The sequence below is a fragment of the Pristis pectinata genome, chromosome 10 (assembly GCF_009764475.1).
Source record: "Pristis pectinata isolate sPriPec2 chromosome 10, sPriPec2.1.pri, whole genome shotgun sequence".
Taxonomy (NCBI): Eukaryota; Metazoa; Chordata; class Chondrichthyes; order Rhinopristiformes; family Pristidae; genus Pristis; species Pristis pectinata.
The window spans coordinates 12,734,730-12,756,735 of NC_067414.1; the positions used below are offsets into that span (position 1 = coordinate 12,734,730).

Genomic DNA, 22,006 nt, shown 5'->3' on the forward strand with positions numbered 1-22,006 from the left:
CCAGGAAAAAGACTGACCATTCACCTTATTTATGCCTCTCATGATTTTGTAAACCTCTCTAAAGTCACCCCTCAGCCTCCTTCACTCCAGGGAAAATAGTCCCAGCCTGTCCAGTCTCTCCTCGTTACTCAAGCCCTCCAGTCCTGGCAACATCCTAGTGAATCTCTTCTGCACCCTCTCTAGCTTAATCGCATCCTTCCTATAGTACGTCTATCAGAACTGCACACAAGGCTCCAGGTGCAGTCCAACTAATGTCCTATACGCTGTAACAAGACATGCCAACTCTTGTCCTCGTTGCCCCATCTGATGAAGGCAAGCATTCCCTCCTTCACCACCTTGTCTACCCGTGTTGAAACCTTCAGGGAACTATCTACTTGTACTCCTAGCCCTCTGTTCTATAACTCTCCAGAGCCCTGTCATTTACTGTGTAAGTACTGTCCAGGTTTAACTTCCCAAAATACATCACTTCACACGTCTGAGTTAAACTCCATCTGCCGTTCCTTGGCCACTTCCCCAGTTTATCTGGATCCTGTGTAACCTTAGACAACCTTTTTCACTGTCCACCACACCACCAATTTTGAACTTACTAATCATGCCACCTACATTCTAATCCCTGCCTCCAATCAGAAAAACACCCCTCCACTCCCACCCTCTGACTCCCTCCTCCAAGCCAATTTTGTATCCAATTGACTAGCTCATACTGAATCCCATGTGATCTTACCTTGCGGACCAGCCTACCATGTGGGACCTTGTCAAGAGCCTTGCTAAAGTCCATGTAGACAACATCTTCTGCCCTGTCCTCGTCAATCCTCTTGGTCACCTCTTCAAACAAAAACTCAGCACCAATCAGTACTTGAATTCTCATTAATTTCTATTTTAGGAGCTTCACTCCCTTTTGCACTTACCAAATTAAGTAAACATATGATTAACCCAATTGTTAAACATACAATACAAATATGGTTTCAATTTTGTAAATTTTTTGGATTGAATAAATTTAACCTGTCAAGTCCCATTCAATCTAATTTTTTCTTTCATCCATCCGGAGTTGACTCAGCTTTTTCCATTTGGAAAAGGAAGGGAATTGTATGTTTTCATGATTTATTCATTGATAACTGTTTTTCATCTTTTGAACAATTGTCTAACAAATACAATTTGTCTAGATCACACTTTTTTTGATATTTACAGATTAGAAACTTTTTAAAAGCTACTATACCCTCTTTTCTGACACCTTACAAAACTGAAATTATGGAAAAAATTTTAGGTCTTAATCCTTATCAGAAGGGCTTGATAGCAATAATCTATGATTTAATTATGAAAATATGTCCAGAATCACTGGACAAAATTAAGAATGAATGGAAGACCGAACTCCAGACATCTTTACCTACAGAGACTTGGAAGAAAATTCTTCATTTAGTTAATATATCTTCAATGTGTGCCAGACACTCTTTGATACAGTTTAAGCTAGTTCACTGGACCCATATGTCCAAAGATAAGCTAGCCCGTTTTTATCACCATATAAATCCTATATGTGATGGATGTAAATCGAATGTGGCTTCTTTGACACATATGTTTTAGTCCTGTCCTCTTTTGGAAAAATATTGGAAGGACATTTTTAACATTGTTTCAAATGTATTGAAGATTGATTTACAGCCTCACCCTATCACTGCAATTTTTGGATTACCAAGGATAGAGTCTGGCCATTTATCTGCTTCCGCTAACTGTATGATTGCTTTTGTTACATTAATGGCCAAACGATCCATTTTGCTTAAATGGAAGGATCCAATACCCCCTACTATTTTTCAATGGTTCTCTCAAACTATATCATGTTTAAACTTGGAAAAAATTAGGAGTGGTACTGTTGATCCTTCGCTTAAATTTGAAGATACTTGAAGTCCATTTATTCAATATTTTCACAGGATATAGATCCCCTTTCAGTAACTTTCCAACTTAGAGGAATGGAGTTGACGACATAATGTTGCTCTGTTTCTACTGAGAAATTTTAGTCCAGTTTTTTTTTTGTATGTTTTTTTAGAAATTTTTCGGTTTAGCTTAGTTTGGTTTGATATATTGTTCATAATTTTTCTTATTGATTTGGGTTTTTTTCTTTCTTTTTTTATTTATATAATAAATCTTTTTCTTTCCTTTCTTTTATATTATATTCATTTACTAAGAGATCGTTGGACCTACAGATTTCTTTATACTTTATTGTTCTTTATGATTATCCATGCCATGATTGTTCTCCTGATCTCTTTGTATTACATGTACAATCATTGATGTTGTATACTAATCTATTAATTTGAAAACTAATAAAAAGATTGAAAAAAAAAACTCAAATTCATGAGACACGATTTCCCACGTACAAAGCCATGCTGACTATCCCTAATCAGTCCTTGCCTTTCTAAATGCAGATAAATCCTGTCTGAATCCTCTCCAGTAATTTACCCATCACTGATGTTAGGCTCACCAGCCTGTAGTTCCCTGACTTGTCCTTGCAGCCCTTTTTAAATAAAGGCACAACATTAGCCGTCTTCCAGTCCTTCACCCATGGCAATGGAAGACACAACAACCCCTGCCAGAGCACCAGCAATTTCTTCCCTTGCTTCCAACATCCTAGGGTAACTTGGTCAGGCCACGGGGATTTATCCACCTTTGTATGCCTCAGGACCACAGCATCTCCTCTTATTATATCAATATGTTTCAGGACAACATTGTTGTCTTCCCTGAATTTCCTAGCTTCCACGAGCTTCTCCATGGTAAATACAGACGAGACGTATTTATTTAAGTCCTCACCCAGCTCCTGTGACTCCACACATAGACGACCACACTGATTGTTAAGGGGACCTATTCTCTCCCTAGTTAGCCTTTTACTCCTAATATACTTATTGAATCTCTTAGGATTCTCCTTTACCAAGGATATCTCATGTCCCCTTTTTTCACTCCTGATTTCCTTCATAAGTAAAAAAGATTAGATATCTTTATTAGTCACATGTACATCGAAACACAGTGAAATGCATCTTTTGCGTAGAGTGTTCTGGGGGCAGCCTGCAAGTGTCGCCACGCTTCCGGTGCCAAGACCTACTTCCCTTAGAGAAACAAAGGACTGCAGATGCTGGTATCTAGATGAAAAAATGAGATGCTGGAGAAACTCAGCAGGCCAGGCAGCATCCGTGGAGAAAAGCAGGCGGTCAGTGTTTTGGATCAGGATCCTGAAGAAGGGTCCTGACCCGAAATATTGACCATCTGCTTTTCTCCACGGATACTGCCTGACCTGAGTTCCTCCAGCATCTCGTCGTCTTTTTTCAGCTACTTCCCTGTACTCCTCAAGGGATTTGCTTAATCCCAGCTGCCTATACTTGACACGTGCCTCCTTTTTCCTCAATATCCCTCATCAGGGTTCTCTAATCCTGCCAGCCTTGTCTTCACTGTAACAGGAACATGTTAACCCTGAAGTTCCCCCTAGGTCACTTCTAAAAGCCTTCCACTTGCCAGATGTCCCTTTACCTGCTAACAGCCTCTTCCAATCAACCTTTCTAAGTTTCTTATCTAATGCCATCAAAATTAGCCTCGCCCCAATTTAGGACTTTAACTTGTGAATCAGTCCTACCTCTTTCTATAACTGTTTTAAAACTAATAGAATTATGGTCACCCTTCCCAAAATGTTCCCCCACTGATCCTTCGGTCACTTGCCCAGGCTCAATTTCCAAAGTGTAGGGCCATCTACATATTGCTTGAGAAAACTTTCTTGGATACACTTAAACTCTGTCCCATCTAATCCCTTAGCACTGTTAATATTAGGGAAGTTAAAATTGCCTACTGTTACAACCCTATTAATCCTACAGTTATCTGCGACCTCCCTACATATTTGCTTCTCTTATTCCTGCTGTTTATTGGGGGGCCTATACTCCTGAGTATAGATACACAATACTCCTGAGTGTTCAGACTCTAGGAGCAAGAGTGCTGTGAAGAATATTTTACCTTGAGAAGTTTCTACCTTTATGGTTAGCTTGGCTTGTTAACCTATTCTTATTAATACTTATTTTGCAGAAGTGGGAACAAATTGAGAACAACTCTAAACTAAGGCACGTTGGCAGCAACTTGTGTCTAGACAGTCGGAATACCAAAAGTGGAGGACTCACTGTGGAAGCCTGCAATCCATCCCTTTCACAACAGTGGAAATTCACACTTAATTTGCAGCAGTAACACATCTGCATTTTGGAACTTTCAATGTGGACAATATTTAAATTGGTAAAATCAAGTTTGCATTCAACCATATACCTCGATTTTTGAAAAAGTTCCATATTCCATCTTATCTTGAATTACTGTATTGAGTTCTTAAACTCATGGGTTACTGTTTCTATATTTTTTCATTTAACCAAGTTCCATCACCCTTTTGAACTACAATTGGACGGTACACAGAATTTCATCCCCACGAGAACTATTTCAGTCTTTCTGATGAGGAAGTTTCCAAAATAAGGATTTCTGTTTTATAGGAAATGCCCTGCACTAATAACAAAGGTTGCTTATGAGCACATCAGACATTCATGTATTTACAAGTGGTGGTGTCCAGTTTTGCAGTGCTTCAGAATTTACATGTTGTTCAGTATTCTTACTTTTTTTGTATTGATCTGTCATTCAAATCTAAAGCTATTGCGTTTAATTTGCTGATGTTCATTTTTGTTGCGGAACATGTAGACTCGAAATCTCAATGTGGAATGGTTTTGATAAGCCAATGAGTATTGTTTAAAGGCAGACAGACAGATGTAGGGAAGTGGAACAGTGTCGAATAAACCCCAGCCAGTTGCTCTGCGTGAATTTTGGTACGTCTTTATTACGTGAACCTCAGCACTTTTCTTAGTTCTTTGTGTGCTTAGGGTTAGGATGGGTGTGAGTTGTAACCTATAATTGTGAGGCACAAACATGGCTAAATGTTATTTAATGGATCAAAGCCTGTTGACAATTCAAATGTATTTTATATTTATTATGTAAGTAGCTATGTGACATGATTGTTATATTACCAAAATCATTCCTTCTGTTTATGATTCTAGCCTGCACTTGCTTGAAACCATCTAAGAATTCACTCACAAGCTTTTGCTGCATTGACTTTTTCAAAGTGGTATTTGATTGGTGCCTTGCTTATTCCAGGTTAGGCAATCATATCTTCAGCAGTGACGGTACCTTACATTTTGTTTTGCCTTGTGTTCAAAGGCATAAGAGAAATTCATAAAATAGTGGCTAAGTGAATTGAAAGCAATAGCCATTTTGGAGAAAACTGTTCATGTGCCTCTCAAGCTCACCTATGCTAACAAGTTCTGCTTAGTATTAATTTTCTGTAAAGTCTTATTTCATTTATATTTATTTAGTTTACCAAATTGATGGCTGTCTTGTCAGGTTACACTGTTAATTTTTAATGACCACAATGCAATAAAGGTGTCTGGCACAATCAGGAGTACAAAAAGATGATTCTCTCCATGTGTGTGTGTGTGTGTGTCTCTCTCTCTCTCGCTCCTCTCTCCCCCCCCCCCCCCCAATTGTCTTTGTTTACGTGAAAGGGCAGACAGTGATTTTATTACTGACTTTTAAAAGCAGAAACTGTACACAGTAAAACTGTCAAGTTCATTGTTGGAAGAAGTTATACTGCTGCTGAACATATTAATTTTCAAAACAAAATGTTTACATGCCACAGTGTGCCAAAGTTCATTCTGTAGAAGAGCTGTGTCCTTTCCATTTATATTAGTCTTGAAATTTTAAACAACATTTCCATCCATTAGAAAACAGCCTCTTAGTCTTTACAACTCCCCAAATAAGAATGGGATTGGTGGAACAATTCCACCAATATTCAAATCTTCAAGGAACATCATTGGATTTGTTTTTGTTTTGAAGTAAGTGACTTGTGACTGTGTTAAGTTCTTTCCCCACCCCCAAAAAAATGTAAAATTTCTTTTAATGTCCAATTCTTGACTGACTTTTGTAAAGAGTAACATTAATCTTGTGCACAACGATGTCACTGTGGAGTATTGAAAAGATGACAAGTCTTGTTGATTTATAAATTAACTTCCCCACATCTTTTCTCACTACAAAGCATGATCTTGCTTAGTTTTATAGATGTGTTGGAAAGCATCCTTGAAAATGAATCAACTTTAATAAACTTTATACCTTTAAATTCCAACTTTTCATGTTTTTCTTTTAAAAATTGGATTGATGTTGTCAGATGTTTTTTGGAAAATTAATAAACTACAGAAAGTGGAAATATGAACTAAAAACAGAAAATATTGAAAACACTCAGTAGGTCAGGCAACACTTGTGGAAAGTGAACCAGATTTGACATTTCAGATTGAAGCCCTTAATCAGAGCTCTTTCACCTGATATGGTAACTTTATTTCTCTTTCCATAGATATTGTCTGACCTGCTGAGTGTTTGCAGCATTTTCTGCTTTTATTTTGGAAAAACATTTGTACATTGCCTCTTCAGAACCTCTGAAAGGGTCTCACAAATCAATGGAATACACTTTACACGTGATGATATAAACCTAACAGCAGTCTGATAATGACCATCTTTTTAAAAAAAATAGTGCCACTTCAGGGAATTAACGTTACCTGGTGAATGGTTAAAGTACGATTAATCAACACAATAGCACAACTTTTTCGCCACAATTTTCCTTTATTGTAAATTTTAACATACATCTTTATATTTTCAGTACAACAGATCTGTAATATACAGGGCACTTTTGAGACACATACATTGCTTGAATACAAATCAATTAACAGAAAGTGAATCCCACATGAAAGCAACAGATTAACTCTGCATGCTGTCTCCACACCAAGATAGTGATTTAAGAACTGGACAATATCCTTTATCCCCTATTTAGCACAGTTCACTTAGGGACACAGATTTCTCTTCTGCCAACAGTTTCCCCATGTTGAATAAATGGCAGGCACACTTATAGGAAACAAAAGATGCCACCAGTTAATTCATCCACTGTAATCACATACCATTGTCACTATTATAATTCTACTGCATCTAACAATCCCATTGAGCAACTGAACTTCAAAGCCCCTATGGGGAGATTGTCATCCTTTAGTTTTAAACTCTACCTCCACATCAATGTTGTAGGGACTTTGCATTCTAAGCAACAACTTCTAATCTGCAGTGACAAAGTATAGTCAGTGAATAAAGAATGTAATTTATGTCTGGTGTACTAGGTTCTAAATGCAGTACGTAGCAGAAATTGTGAACTCTGAACACGATTTAATAACTAGTCCAATGTAAACATTCAGAATGCATATTAAATCTTTCATTATAAATATCTAAACAGGGCTGTTGGATTGCACTATGGATGGAGGAATCAGTAGGTGATGGCATCATTGAACAATACTCTGAAGGCGCAAATCATTAAGAGTGTAACAATGATAATAGTTGAGGTTTTTATCTGCAAAACAATGAAATGATTCCTTGATGGTTTTATGATTTCCCACACGTGCATGATTTGCATATAAAAGTGCATATTTCACATCCCCAAGTACATTTTAAAAAAGCCACAATAGGACCATAATCTATCAACCTTATGTTGTCATCGCAGGTAGATTCAGGCATTACAAGTCAGGTTTCCCACCATTTATCCTTTAATTGCCTGTAGCAGAAATTGGAACAAGTTATATTCAACGTTTCATGTTGTTATAAATGGCAGTACCAGTCTCCAGATTCCTTGCAAATGGTCTTCAGTTTGGCTGGAGGCTCCTTAGCAGAGCTGGGAATTAAGAGATGTGTTTACAGATTTCAAGTAAAAGCTCGACGATGACAAAAATCAATTTTTTAAAAAATGTTTGGGACAAGGTTGTGAGATGTGGTTTAGCCCTGTGGATGCAGTGCAACGATTTGACGTCAGTACAAGGACTGCCAGCAAAAATCACTCTGAGGGAAGATGCTCTTCAATTCCAAACAGCTCTTTGACCAGTCTTTCACCAAACTGTACCCGGGTGTAGCGCCTGACCAGATATGCCTCAGACATCTTGTACAAGATGTATGCATTATTGACAGCGATACTGAGGACAAACCAGAACACTTGCTGCCAGGTCTTATTAGGTTTATGTGATATAAAGTATCTGTGGAAAAGAGCAAACAATTATTAGGGTCTTGTTCCACAACACAGATAATAAAGACAATGTCAGTAGGTGGAGAGAAAATGATTCCACTAGCAGGAGGGTCAGGTGTAACATAATAGGTCAAAAAAAACAGAAGTTTTACAGTAGGTTATTAAAAATTTGGAACGCATTGCCTGAAAGAGTGGTAGCAGCAGATTCACTGGTACACAACCTCTCATAGTCATACAGCACTACAGCAGAGAAGCAGGCCCTTCGGCCCATCTAGCCCATGCCAACCTGATCTTCTGCCTAGTCCCATCTAATTGCGCCCAGACCATAACCCTCTAAACCCCTCCAATCCACGTAACTATCCAAACGTCTCTTAAATGTCGCAATTGAACCCACATCTACCACTCCTGCCGGCAGCTCGTTCCACACTCGCACCACCCTCTGAGTGAAGACGTTTCCCCTCAGATTCCCCTTAACTATTTCACCTTTCACCCTAAACCTATGTCCTCTGGTTCTAGTCTCACCCAACCTGAGGGGGAAAAGCCTGCATGCATTCACCCTATCTATACCCCTCATCATTTTGTACACCTCTATAAGATCTCCCCTCATTCTTCTGCACTCCAGGGAATAAAGTCCTAACTCATTCAACCTTTCCCTGTAACTCAGGTCCTCAAGTCCCAGCAACATCCTTGTAAATTTTCTCTGCACTCTTTCAAGCTTATTCATATCTTTCCTATAGGTAGGTGACCAGAACTGCACACAATACTCTAAATTCGGCCTCACCAATGTCTTGTACAAATTCAACATAACATCCCAATTCCTGTACTCAATGCCCTGATTTATGAAGGCCAAAGTGCCAAAAGCTCTCTTTATGACCCTATCTACCTGTGATGCAACTTTCAAGGAACTATAGATCTGTATTCCCAGGTCCCTCTGTTCTACTGCACAACTCAGTGCCCTACCATTCACTGTGTAGGTCCTACGCTGGTTTGTCCTCCCAAAGTGCACCACCTCACACTTGTCTGCATTAAATTCCATCAGCCATTTTTCAGCCCATTTTCCCAGCTGGTCAAGATCACGCTGCAAGCTTTGATAGCCTTCCTCGCTGTCCACTGCGCCCCCTCTCCTTGTAACTCAGGCAACATCCTGGTAAGTCTTTTCTGCACCCTTTCTAATTTAATAACATCTTTCCTATAACAGGTGACCAAAACTCTACACAGTACCTCTAAGTGCAGCCTCACCAATGTCTTATGACAATGGGGTAAGGGCAGGAAACTGGTCCGAATGGCTCTTTCACAGCCCTAATGGGCCACATGGTCCCCTGCACTATGTCTCAGAGCTTCATTCAAGAGGAATTTTTAACATCAATATTTTCAAGAATTCTGGAGTAGAAAAAGTATTTTTTTCCAAAAGATGTTTTTACTTATGCAAGTTCTCTCAACACCCAGCAAATAACCAAGCCAAATAAACCCTAGAATCCGTAAGTTCTCCCTCAGCCAACTTCAGATAATGGAGGTTTACCCCATAGCTCATTGTGCTCGATGTCAGTGGTTCCTAACTGGGGTACACAACTCCCTTGGGGTTTGAGGTGAAGAAAGGTGGGGGGGGGGGTGGGGAGGAAGAAGGGGCAAAGATTGTAGGGTCCCTGAGGTTTTAAACAATTGGAAGTTCATTGAAAAGGTGAAAAATTAAGACCACCATCTGCCCAGGGTTGGGGGGGCTTGTATTTTACTGATTGTGAACAAGTGGGGGGGGGGGTTGGGGTAGGTGGAGGCTTTCCTTCAAAAGTGTTCAGAGCCATTGCTCCACATCATGAGCAGCATGCCAGTTGAAGAGTCAGGCCTCACAACTGGCACAGACAGCACATCTTCAGCTTAACATTATCTTGCTATGTCTGCAAGTTCCACTCTTCCCACACTCCACCCTGTGTATCTGATAGCTGTCCACTCTCCAAAAGTGCAGGTGGGCTTCTTTGCCAATTATAGAGTGTAAGGTAGTGTAGTGGTTAGCGGGACACTATTACAGCGCCAGCGACCTGGGTTCAATTCCCGCCGCTGTCTGTAAGGAGTTTGTACATTCTCCCCGTGTCTGCATGGGTTTCCTCCAGGTGCTCCGGTTTCCTCCCACATTCCAAAGACGTACAGGTTAGGAAGTTGTGGGCATGCTATGTTGGCGCTAGAAGTGTGGCAACACTTGCGGGCTGCCCCCAGAACACTCTACGCAGAAGATGCATTTCACTGTGTGTTTCCATGTACACATGACTGATAGATATCTTATCTTACATTGTAAGTGTTAAAGACGTAAGCATGAAGTTACAAAGATCGAGTATGCAGACAGAATTGACTAATGAACTTTAACATAGGTCATGTGAGCTCATTCACTTTAAATATCAAGATATTTCCTAATTACACAACATGGTGAAGGCACACCCAGTCCTGTCAACATTACAATATCCTCCTTTACTGGCATCTGGAGGTGACTGCCAATAGTGGGAGAGGTTTTGGATCGACCTCACAAACACACCCTGACAATTATATTCAGAATTATATCCTGAGCTTGCCATCCTGAACTCAAACATCAGAAGATCTGGGTGTGCTCCATCCCACAAATAGCTCAGAGGCATCAGAGACAGGAGCAGAACATTACTTTGCAGAATATACACTGGGTGGGGACTTCAGTCTTCACCTCCAACTGTGGCTCAATAGCACAATTTCTGTCTGAATTAGAAGTTAGAAGACTATAGCACAGTATAGACCCTTCGGCCCGCAATGTTGTGCCAACATTTTATCCTGCTCAAACATCTATCTAACCCTTCCCTCCCACATAGCCCCCTATTTTTCTATGATTCATGTGTCTAAGAGTCTCTTAAATGTCCCTAATGTATCTGCCCCCACAACCTCTACCAGCAGTGCGTTCCACACACCCACCACTCTCTGTGTAAAAAAACTTACCCTGACATCCCCCCTTATACTTTCCTCCAGTCACTATGGGTTATATGGCTATAGGGCTATGGGTAAGCCTAGTAATTTCTAGGATAGGGACATGTTCTGCACAGCTTTTTGGGCCGAAGGGCCTGAATTGTGCTGTAGGTTTTCTATGTTTCTAATCACCTTAAAATTATGTCCCCTCGTGTGAGCCATTGTCGCCCTGGGAAAAAGTCTCTGACTGTCCACTCGATCTATGCCTCATCATCCTGTACACTTCTATCAGGTCACCTCTCATACTCCTTTCCAGCTGGACTGGTTCTAGAAAGCGGCTGTCAGACTGGATCTGTGACAGGTGAGGAGCAAACCACACAGAAGGATAAACCTGCCTGACCTCACTAGTTCACCAATTACAGATACATCTTTCCAAGACAGCTCTGGGAGGAGTGGCCACCTCTTGGTTTTTGTGGAGACGAAGTCTTGGCTTCCCATCAAAGACACCCTCCATCTTGCTGAGTGGCACAACCTAAGGGAAATCATTTTAAATCAGATCCATCAAAATTGTACATGAGTGAGACACTCCGGACCATCAAGTGGAGCAGAACTATACACCATCACAAGTTGTAACCTTGGGGACATGCATATTCCTCAAACTACCAATGACATCAAACCACATGGCCTGTTCTGTGTCAGCAAGGAATATGGAAGAACATGCTTATAGCAACACCAGATTTGTCTAATGAGGCAGTAATCTGGTAAAGGTACAAATCGAGACTACAGACATGACAAGCAGTGGAAGCAGTATCCTATAGCAATCCCACAATCAGTTCATAAAAGCCAAGTTACCTTTCCACATTCAGTGGTGGATAACTGAACAACCAATAAGGAGAAGGCTACACAAGTATCTGCACTGGCAGATTCCAGCACACAAGTGCAAAAAGCAAGACATTTGCAACCTATCTCAGCCAAAACTGGATAATCCACTTAGTTTCCTAGACTCGCCACTCCTCCGGCCAAGCTGTTCTAGTACAATATCTGCCTGACAATGTGGAAATTGGTTTAAGTACAAGATTAAACCAAAGAATGCTGGAAGTGATCTTCAGGTCAGGCAGTGCGTGTGGAGAGAGAGAAAGAGGTAGCATCTCAAGACTGATGGCTTTGACCTTCACTGCCCTGAAGTGCTACCTCTGTTTGTTTCTCCATAGATGCTGCCCACCTGCTGAGTATTTTCAGAATTATTTTCTTATTTTAGATCATCAATATCTGCAGTTCTGTACTTCCTGGTCTGTAAAACGTGTGTCCCGTCACAATAAATGAGAAATCCAAGCTGTCCCATCATCCCACATTCAAACAACAGAGTGACTGTTTTTGGCAACAAGGCAGGATTTGACAGACTGTGGCACGGTAGTGTAGTGGTTAGCATAATGCTTTACAGTGCCAGAGACCCGGGTTCAATTCCAGCCACTCTCTGTAAGGAGTTTGTACGTTCTCCCCGTGTCTGCGTGGGTTTCCTCCGGGTGCTCCGGTTTCCTCCCACATTCCAAAGACGTACAGGTTAGGAGGTTGTGGACATGCTATGTTGACGGCGGAAGCGTGGTGACACTTGCGGGCTGCCCCCAGAACACTCTATGCAAAAAGATGTATTTCACTGTGTGTTTCGACGTACATGTGACTAATAAAGAAATCTCATCTTATCAAGGAGTCAGTAAGTAGCAGGTAACATTCACCTCCGAGAAGCACCAGGCACTGGGCACCTTTATACTCTGCCTAATGATCAAAGCTTGGAATTACAATCACACAGTCCCCAAACAACAACACTCAATCACTGGTGACCTGCATCTTAACTGGACCAGCCATTTATTTAGTGTGGCTTCAAGAGCAGGTCAGAAGCTGGGTATCCTGTGGCAAGTGATTCACTTCTTGATCATAAAGCCTTCACCATCCACAAGGCAGACGTGTGAGTGCAGCTCCCAATAATACTCAAAGCTGGATTCTACCCACATTAAAGTTACCCGACAAGTAGTACCACCTCCACAATGTTAAGTATTCGTTCCCTCCACCATCACTGCATTGTGGCAGCAGTGGGTACTATCTACACAATACGCTCCAAGGCTTTTTCCAACAGGTCTGCCCAAACCCACAATCTCTACCATGTAGAAGGACAAGGGGAGCAGGTGCATGGAAAGAGCACCTGCGAGTTCACCTCCGAGTTACCAGCTCATCATAACTGATCCAAGTTCTGGAACTCCCCACTGAACAGCACTGTCAAGTACTTTCATTGGACAGACTGTGGTTTAAGGCTCACCAGCTTCTCAGAGGCAGTAAGGGATGGATAATAAACACTGGCCTGGCCAATGAGCACCTACATTTTGTACATGAATAAGAAAATAAAACTGAAGTCAATGGGTAACTCTACTCTGGGTGGGGTCAGGAAGATTGTTTTTTTTTAAAGCTAATCATCTCAGCCCAAGACATCACTGCTCAAGTTCATTAAAGCAATGTACACGGCCCAACCATCCTCATCAATGACCTTCCTTCCATCATTCAGCTACAAGTGTGAATGTTCACCAATTATTCCATGCAGCAAAACCATGACAATAACAGTCAAAGTCGAGTCTATTGTCACGTGCACAAGTACGTGTGCACAAGTGCAATGAAAAACTTACTTGCAGCAGCATCACAGGCACATGGCATCACTTACACAATATCCACAAGAAAAATATAAATTAACAACATAAATTATACAAAATTATACAAGACAGAACACAATTAGAACAAAAAAAAAGTCCATTGTGGTGCAAAGTGGTCACAGTGTTGCTATACTGAGGTAGTGATTAGGGTTGTGCAGGTTGGTTCAGGATCCAAATGGTTGAAGGGAATTAGCTGTTCTTGAACCTGGTGATGTGGGTCTTCAGGCTTCTGTACCTCCTACCCAATGGTAGCTGCGAGAAAATAGCATGGCCCAGATGGTGGGGATCTTTGATGACGGATGTTGCCTTCTTGAGGCAGCGCTTCCTGTAGATACTCCTGATGGTGGGGAGGGATGTACCCGTGATGTATTGCAATATTCAGCTTGGGCAGATAATAGGGTTTACATAACGGAAAATCGTGATATGGATAGTTTTCTGGGAACTCGACCCCTCTGTCACGCGGGGTTGTACTACACACAGTTACAAATAAAAAGACTATGTAGGTACTCACTTGCTATACTTATCGTCATACTTGCAGATATAACCAAGGTGAGCAGCAAAAGCCTCTACTGCTAATGGGCAGCGAATCTCTCCACTCTTTCTTCTAATGATGACTCCTGTGGGACCAAAACGTTTGGATGAAGTACGAAGAAAGTGATTAGAATTATTCATTTGTAGTATTTAATGAGCTAAAAAAGTCAAGGATACAAGTTTTGACCTTTAATCACAAAAATGAAATTATCGAACTGCAGCACATTATCCAAAAACCCTAGATATCTGCCCTTGCCAAAGTGTACTTCTTCAGTGTATGTATTTTATTTTAACGTCAGCACAAGATGCACAAAGCGTCCTCTCCTACAGGTCAGACTCCACTGAGAAGACAACATCGGAAGCAAGTAGACATTTTCCAAAGAGGTAAACAAAAGATCTTGTAGGCTAAAGACACAATTGCAAGTTATTGTAAGTGGTATTCCAATCACTGTTGTTGTAGGAAAGGAGCACGTGAATAACCTTGGAGACACAAGAGAGTGCAGATGCTGGAATCTGGAGAAAAACAAACTGCTGAAGGAACTTAGTGGGTCGAGCAGCATCTATAGAGGGAAATGCACAGTTGACGTTTTGGGTCAAGACCCTTCTCCTTGAGTCCAGATGAAGGAGCTCGACCCAAAATGTCGACTGTCCATTTTCCTCCACAGATGCTGCCTGATCCAGTGAGTTCCTTCAGCAGTTTGTTTTTTTTGCACACAAGTACCTTGCAGTGTGCTCCATTCAGAGTCAAACCCCTGTAAATTTTCCAGGTTGGAGCAGCCAGGAACCGCTTTTCATTAATAAAATATTTCCTCGTGCAGTCTTTGCCTTGGGACCCATAAAATATTATTAAAAAAAAGATATAATGCAATATTTTCCTGGCGATCCTTTGAGTTGTGTGTCACTAGTAGGTTTAGAAATTCCCTTTTTTGCTTGGTGAATGCTTAACTGCAATTGGGACTGATATGTTACGGACTCAGTGAATGTCCCTTTGAGATAGAGTGTGTGTGTGTGTGTGTGTGTGTGTGTGTGTGTGTGTGTGTGTGTGTGTGTGTGTGTGTGTGTGTGTGTGTGTGTGTGTGTGTGTGTGTGGCGTGCTTACGTCAATAGAAGATAAAGGACATAATGACGTTGTTGAAGAAGTCAGAAGAAGAAGAGAAGAGAGAGAGAGAAGGGAGAGAGACACCAGCCTGCTAGTTTTCTCTATCGATGGATGAGAAACTATAACTGTGTCTGCCACTGAAATCCATGTATGGAAGTTGGAAGTAATCCGGTGGAATTCACTTTGTTGCTGACCTGCAGAAGGAAACAGATATTTGTGTGTGGACGACCACGATTCGGATGCTTTTCGGGGTGAGGAAGTCACTACCGAGTAAACACTGGAGTGTCGTTTGGGTTCCATCGTGGAACATTTGGATTTCGTATTTACTCTCTCTCTGTTTTCTACATCTACGTCTTATCTTCAGACAACGGTGGTTGTTGAAGAAGCCCTTGCTCACGTTTCACCTTATGGCTTGCGGAACTGAACTTTAAGAACCATTCCTGAACTTGGAGTTTGGGACTTTGCCACACACACACACATGAAGAGTTTAGTTTTAGGGGTTAACGTTCAAGGTTTAACATGTTTGAATTTCTAACATACTAACATTTTCACTTTTATTTTACGTATTATCATAAGTAGTGATTAATAAAATAGTTTTTAACACTGAATCATGCTCAGTGTGTTTCTTTTGTTGCTGGTTCGTGACAAAATTGGGGGCTCGTCCGGGATCCAATCCAAAGATCAACGAGTGTCGTCTGGGATTGTTCCCCAGATTGATGAGATTTGTTCGGGATCCAATCCAAAGATTTTTGAGGGAGGTCTGATAAATTCTTTTTTTTAATTGGCTTGTGTGTGTGGAAACCAGCAGCAATGGATATTAAGGCATTTTTGGAGTCACCAACCCTACAGGGATTGGAGGTTGCGAAAAAGGATGATTTGATAAAGATTGCTACAAAGCTAAACCTTACAGAAGTAAAGCAGTCTATGAGAAAAGCTGATAGTTGAATGATAGTTGACTACTATTTGGAGAAGGAAGTGTTTGAGTTGAGTGAGGTAGTTGAGTTTCCCGAGAGTAAACCAGTGATTTCTGATGTGACTTTTCAACCAGTGGAGTTGGAGGATCTGGAGGAGGAAGAATTAGAACAGTTAGAAGAGTTTTCTGGGGGTGAGTCAGAGAGACCTGTTAGACAGGTGCAGATAGCAAAGATGGAGTTAGAACAAACACGACTGAAGGTCGAGTTGGGACAAAAAAAGATAGAGGCTGAACGAGAACAAAAGAGATTAGAGGCCGAACAAAAGAAATTAGAGACTGAACGAGAGATAACTCGGATGAAGATAGAGGCTGATCTAGCAATGAAGCAGATGGAATTGAGGAGGATGGAGCTGGATAGCGAGGAGAAACAGAGGCAGCATGAGTTACAAATGAAGCGTAAGAGTTTGGAATCTGGTTCTGATGATGGTTTTTCAGCCAGCAGGGAGGTTCGATTAGTCCCTCCTTTTGAGGAAGATCAGGTTGATCAGTATTTCCAACATTTTGAAAAGGTTGCTGTGAGTTCAAACTGGCCAAAGGAAGGATGGGCTCTTATGGTACAGAGTGTGATTAGAGGTAAAGCTCAAAAAGCTTATTCTGCTTTGTCTGTTGAGGATGCAGCTGATTATACCAAGGTAAAACAAGCTATATTGAAGGCCTATGAATTGGTACCTGAAGCTTATAGACAAAAATTTAGAGACTTGAGGAAATCTGCAGATCAGACTTATATGGAATTTGCCATTGGAAAGAGAATATGTTTTGAACGATGGTACATGGCTAAAAATGTAGATGGGGATTTTGATAAATTGAAAGAATTGATACTAGTGGAAGACTTTAAAAGATGTGTTCCAGCTGAATTAACAACATATTTAAATGAAAAGGCAGTGGAAACTTTACAAGAAACTGCTAGGTTGGCAGATGATTATGCTTTAACCCATAAATCCAAATGGGGACAACCTAAAACCTTTCAAAAGAGTTACAAGGACAATCCAGGTAAACCGGAGATTAAATTGGGAGGTAATCAAAAAGGAAAGGATGAAAAGAAGCCCGTGCTGGAGAAACCTGTTGAGCGTACTTGTTATTACTGTAAGAAACCTGGCCATGTGATATCTAATTGTGCCCTTTTGAAGAAAAGAAAGGAAGCTGTGCCCAATGCTTGCTTTCAGGCAATTAAAAATCAAAAAGGTTTAGGAGATGCTGTTAAAGATCAGTCCTTGCAAGAGGGAAAAGCGGAAAAGTTGGAGGAGGTGAGAAAGGAATTCCGTTCTCATGTGTCAGAGGGTTTTGTTTCACTGAATGATGAGTCACCCCAGGTGCCAGTGAAAATTCTTAGAGATACTGGGGCTAGTCAATCTCTCTTGCTGGACAGTGTTTTAAATTTTGGTGAAGAAAGTGACACTGGTGAGGTAAATCTAGTGCGAGGCGTTACAGATGACACCATATCTGTCCCTTTAAACAGGGTGATTTTGAAGTCAAATTTCGTAGAAGCACCAGTCGAGATAGGGATAAGACCTAGTTTGCCAGTGGAAGGAGTTTCTTTGTTATTGGGAAATAACCTTGCAGATGGAGAAATTGTTCCTGTGGTACGGTTAACAACCAAACCAAGGATTGATGAGTCTGAGAATGATCCAGATGTTTACCCATCATGTGCGGTGACTCGAGCTAGAGCTAGAGAATTAGCCAAGACAGACAGTCCAGTGCAGTCTGATGTGGTTCCTTGTGACAGTCCTAAACAGGAAGAAAATTATGATGCCTTATCTGAGACTTTTCTGTCTTCACTGGAGGATCAACATCCTTATAGTGAGCCTGAATTTAAAGGTTTGTCTTTGTCGAGGAAGGATTTTATGGTGGAACAGACAAAGGACCCTGAGTTGACAGAATTGAAAGAAAAAGCTCTCTCATGTGAGGAGATTGTAAAAGTGCCAATTGGATATTATGTCAAAAATGGAGTGTTAATGAGGAAATGGAGACCTCCTCATGTTCCTGTTGATGAGGAATGGGAAGTTATTCATCAGGTTGTTGTTCCAAAAGTTTATAGGGATGAAATTTTAAACCTGGCCCATAGTATGCCTTTGGGTGGTCATTTTGGTGTGAATAAAACTGTAGGGAAGATCGTGAAACAACTCTATTGGCCTGGTTTGAGAAAAGATGTGGTGATGTTTTGTCGAACCTGTCACACATGTCAGATGGTAGGTAAACCAAATCAAAAACCCCCTGTGGCTCCTTTGAAGCCAATTCCTGCTTTTGGTGAACCCTTTTCGAAAGTGATTGTGGACTGTGTTGGCCCATTACCAAAGTCTAAGACTGGAAATCAGTATTTGTTAACCATCATGTGTGCCACTTCTAGATTTCCAGAGGCAATACCCCTTAGAAATATTAAGGCCAAGACAGTGTCAAAGGCTCTTGTAAATTTTTTTTACCTTGTTTGGTTTGCCAAAAGAAATCCAATCTGATCAAGGTAGTAATTTTATGTCAAATTTTTTTCAACAACTAGTCTATGAGCTGGGAGCAAAGCAGATTGTATCATCTACATATCACCCAGAATCTCAAGGAGCTCTGGAGAGATTTCATTCTACTCTCAAAAATATGCTGAAGACTTATTGCTTTGAAAACACAAAGGATTGGGATGAAGGTGTTCATTTACTTTTGTTTGCCATTAGAGATTCAATCCAAGAGTCAATAGGATTTAGTCCGTTTGAGCTTGTCCTTGGACATAGGGTGAGAGGACCTTTGGAGTTGTTAAGAGAGCAATGGGTTAATGAAGAAGTGCACTTGAGTCTGTTGGACTATGTCCAAAAATTTAAAACTCGGTTGGAGAGAGTCTGCCAGCTAGCGAGAGAGAATTTGAAAACCAGCCAGATAAGAATGAAGACATATTTTGATAGACGTGCTCGGCCTAGGACAGTTGCAGTGGGGCAAAAGGTGTTGGTATTTTTCCCTAGTCAAAATAATCCATTGCAATCTCGTTTTTCTGGACCCTATGTTATTGAATCTCGAGTGACTGATTTAACATATATAATCAAAACACCAGATAGACGCAAGAAAACACAACTCTGACATGTAAATATGCTAAAGCCTTATCATGAGAGGGATTCAGTTGTGGCCTTGGTGGGTGATGTGAAGGTTGTTTCTAAAATGCCTGATGTTGATGTTGAGGAAGGCCAATTTAGACCAAATATTGTTCCATCGAAACTAAAAAACCAAAATATCCTGGAGAACCTTGAAACGAAGTTGGACCATTTACAAGTTTCACAAAAACAACAGATGAGAGAATTAATTTTAAAATTTAAAAATCTGTTCCCAGATGTTCCAAACAGAACATCGATAATTACCCATGATGTTGATGTTGGGGATGCAAAACCAATCAAACAACACCCATATCGAATGAATGTGGAAAAAAGTAAACTTGTTGATCAGAAGATCAAATATATGTTGGAAAATGATATTATTAGACATTCTACTTCAAATTGGAGTTCGCCCTGTGTTATTGTACCTAAACCTGATGGAACTGTTAGATTTTGCACAGATTACAGGAAAGTGAATGCTGTAACAAAGTCAGTTGCTTACCCTATTCCTAGGGTGGATGATTGCATAGATAGAGTGGGAAAGGCAAAATTTCTTACAAAGATTGACCTATTAAAAGGGTACTGGTGTGTTCCATTAACAGATAGAGGAAGGGAGATTTCAGCCTTTGTAACCCCTTCTGGATTGTATGAATACAATGTTTTGCCATTTGGAATGAAAAATGCTCCGGCAACATTTCAAAGAATGATTAATTCAGTGATTCATGGGTTAAAACATACAGATGCCTACATTGACGACTTAGTGACTGGGAATGATACTTGGGAAGATCACATATCTGCGTTAGAAAGGTTGTTTGAAAGACTTTCCAAGGCTAACCTTACAGTTAACTTGGCTAAAAGTGAATTTGGCCATGCCACTGTGACGTATCTTGGTTATGTTATAGGTCAAGGCAAGCAAGCTCCTGTTCAGGCAAAAGTTCAAGCAATATCTGAGTTCCCTATTCCCACAGGTACGAGGACTGTTAGAAGATTTTTGGGAATGGTTGGATATTATCGAAAATTTTGTAAAAATTTTGCTGATATTGCTCTTCCCCTAACTAATCTTCTGAAGAAGGGAGTAAAGTTTGTTTGGACAGATTCTTGTCAAGAAACATTTGAGAAGCTGAAAGCCATTTTATGCTACCATCCTGTGCTCAAAACATCTGACTTTGAAAAGCCATTTTCATTAGCAGTAGATGCCAGTGATGAAGCTGCAGGAGCTGTGATGTTGCAGAAGGTTGACCATCCTGTAGCTCACTTTTCAAAGAAATTTAATGAGCATCAAAAGAATTATTCCACCATAGAGAAAGAATTACTGTTGCTTGTTTTAGCCTTGCAACATTTCAGTGTATATGTTTGCACCGCTCAGAAACCATTGACTGTATATACAGATCATAACCCATTGGTGTTTCTGAGCAGAGTCAAAAACAACAGAAGGCTGTTAAACTGGAGTTTAATTTTGCAAGAGTTTGATCTCATGATAACTCACATTAAAGGCAAAGATAATGTGATTGCTGATTGTCTTTCCCGATGTTAAATGGGAAACATGTATCTGTACTAATCTGATAGTCTGTAGTTGTGTAAAATGATAATTATTAACATTACTAACTGTATGCGCAGTTAAGTTTTTCTTGGGAAAAATTTTTTTTTTTAGGTGGGAGGTGTTACGGACTCAATGAATGTCCCTTTAAGATAGAGAGTGTGTGTGTGTGTGTGTGTGTGTGTGTGTGTGTGTGTGTGGAGCGTGCTTACGTCAATAGAAGATAAAGGACGTAATGACGTTGTTGAAGAAGTCAGAAGAAGAAGAGAAGAGAGAGAGAAGGGAGAGAGACACCAGCCTGCTTGTTTTCTCTATCGATGGATGAGAAACTATAACTGTGTCTGCCACTGAAATCTATGTATGGAAGTTGGAAGTAATCGGTGGAGTTCACTTTGTTGCTGACCTGTAGAAGGAAACAGGTATTTGTGTGTGGACGACCACGATTCGGATGCTTTTCGGGGTGAGGAAGTCACTACCGAGTAAACACTGGAGTGTCGTTTGGGTTCCATCGTGGAACATTTGGATTTCGTATTTACTCTCTCTCTGTTTTCTACATCTACGTCTTATCTTCAGACAACGGTGGTTGTTGAAGAAGCCCTTGCTCATGTTTCACCTTATGGCTTGCAGAACTGAACTTTAAGAACCATTCCTGAACTTGGAGTTTGGGACTTTGCCACACACACATGAAGAGTTTAGTTTTAGGGGTTAACGTTCAAGGTTTAACATGTTTGAATTTCTAACATACTAACATTTTTACTTTTATTTTACATATTATCATAAGTAGAGATTAATAAAATAGTTTTTAACACTGAATCATGCTCAGTGTGTTTCTTTTGTTGCTGGTTCGTGACAGATATCTGAAGAGTGACCAACCTATGGTCCCAAAATCCAACAGCAGCTAATCAGGGACCTCTCACATTTATCGAATGCAGACCCATTTTGGTTACATGAGAATGTGTAAATGCTCTTTGCTAATGATGCAACTTCCTCCAGCCCTACAAACTGACTAGATCCAGGCATTCACCAGTTTTGGATTCTTACATATCATGATTCTCACTTGAACAATTTCTTATCTTGAGCAAGTCTTCCGCTGTGTGGACCCT

At 40.5% G+C, this 22,006-nt stretch overlaps 2 protein-coding genes across 3 annotated transcripts in view; one reads left to right on the top strand and one right to left on the bottom strand.

The window, feature by feature from the left end:
* The window catches only part of galnt2 (UDP-N-acetyl-alpha-D-galactosamine:polypeptide N-acetylgalactosaminyltransferase 2), a 76,031-nt gene extending 69,871 nt beyond the window's left edge, over nucleotides 1-6,160 (top strand). Inside the window, exon 16 of the mRNA XM_052025048.1 lies at nucleotides 4,045-6,160. Within this exon, the coding sequence (XP_051881008.1) occupies nucleotides 4,045-4,200 (156 nt within the window). The 3' untranslated portion in view covers nucleotides 4,201-6,160. The remainder of the gene's footprint in view (nucleotides 1-4,044) is intronic.
* A 483-nt stretch (nucleotides 6,161-6,643) lies between these two features.
* Nucleotides 6,644-22,006, bottom strand: part of pgbd5 (piggyBac transposable element derived 5) — a 62,569-nt gene continuing 47,206 nt past the window's right edge. For both annotated transcript variants that reach the window (XM_052024708.1, XM_052024709.1), the window contains 2 exons: nucleotides 14,213-14,318; nucleotides 6,644-8,099 (listed from right to left, as the gene is read on the bottom strand). In XM_052024708.1, coding sequence (XP_051880668.1) covers nucleotides 7,904-8,099; nucleotides 14,213-14,318 — 302 coding nt within the window. In that variant the 3' untranslated portion in view covers nucleotides 6,644-7,903. The remainder of the gene's footprint in view (nucleotides 8,100-14,212; nucleotides 14,319-22,006) is intronic.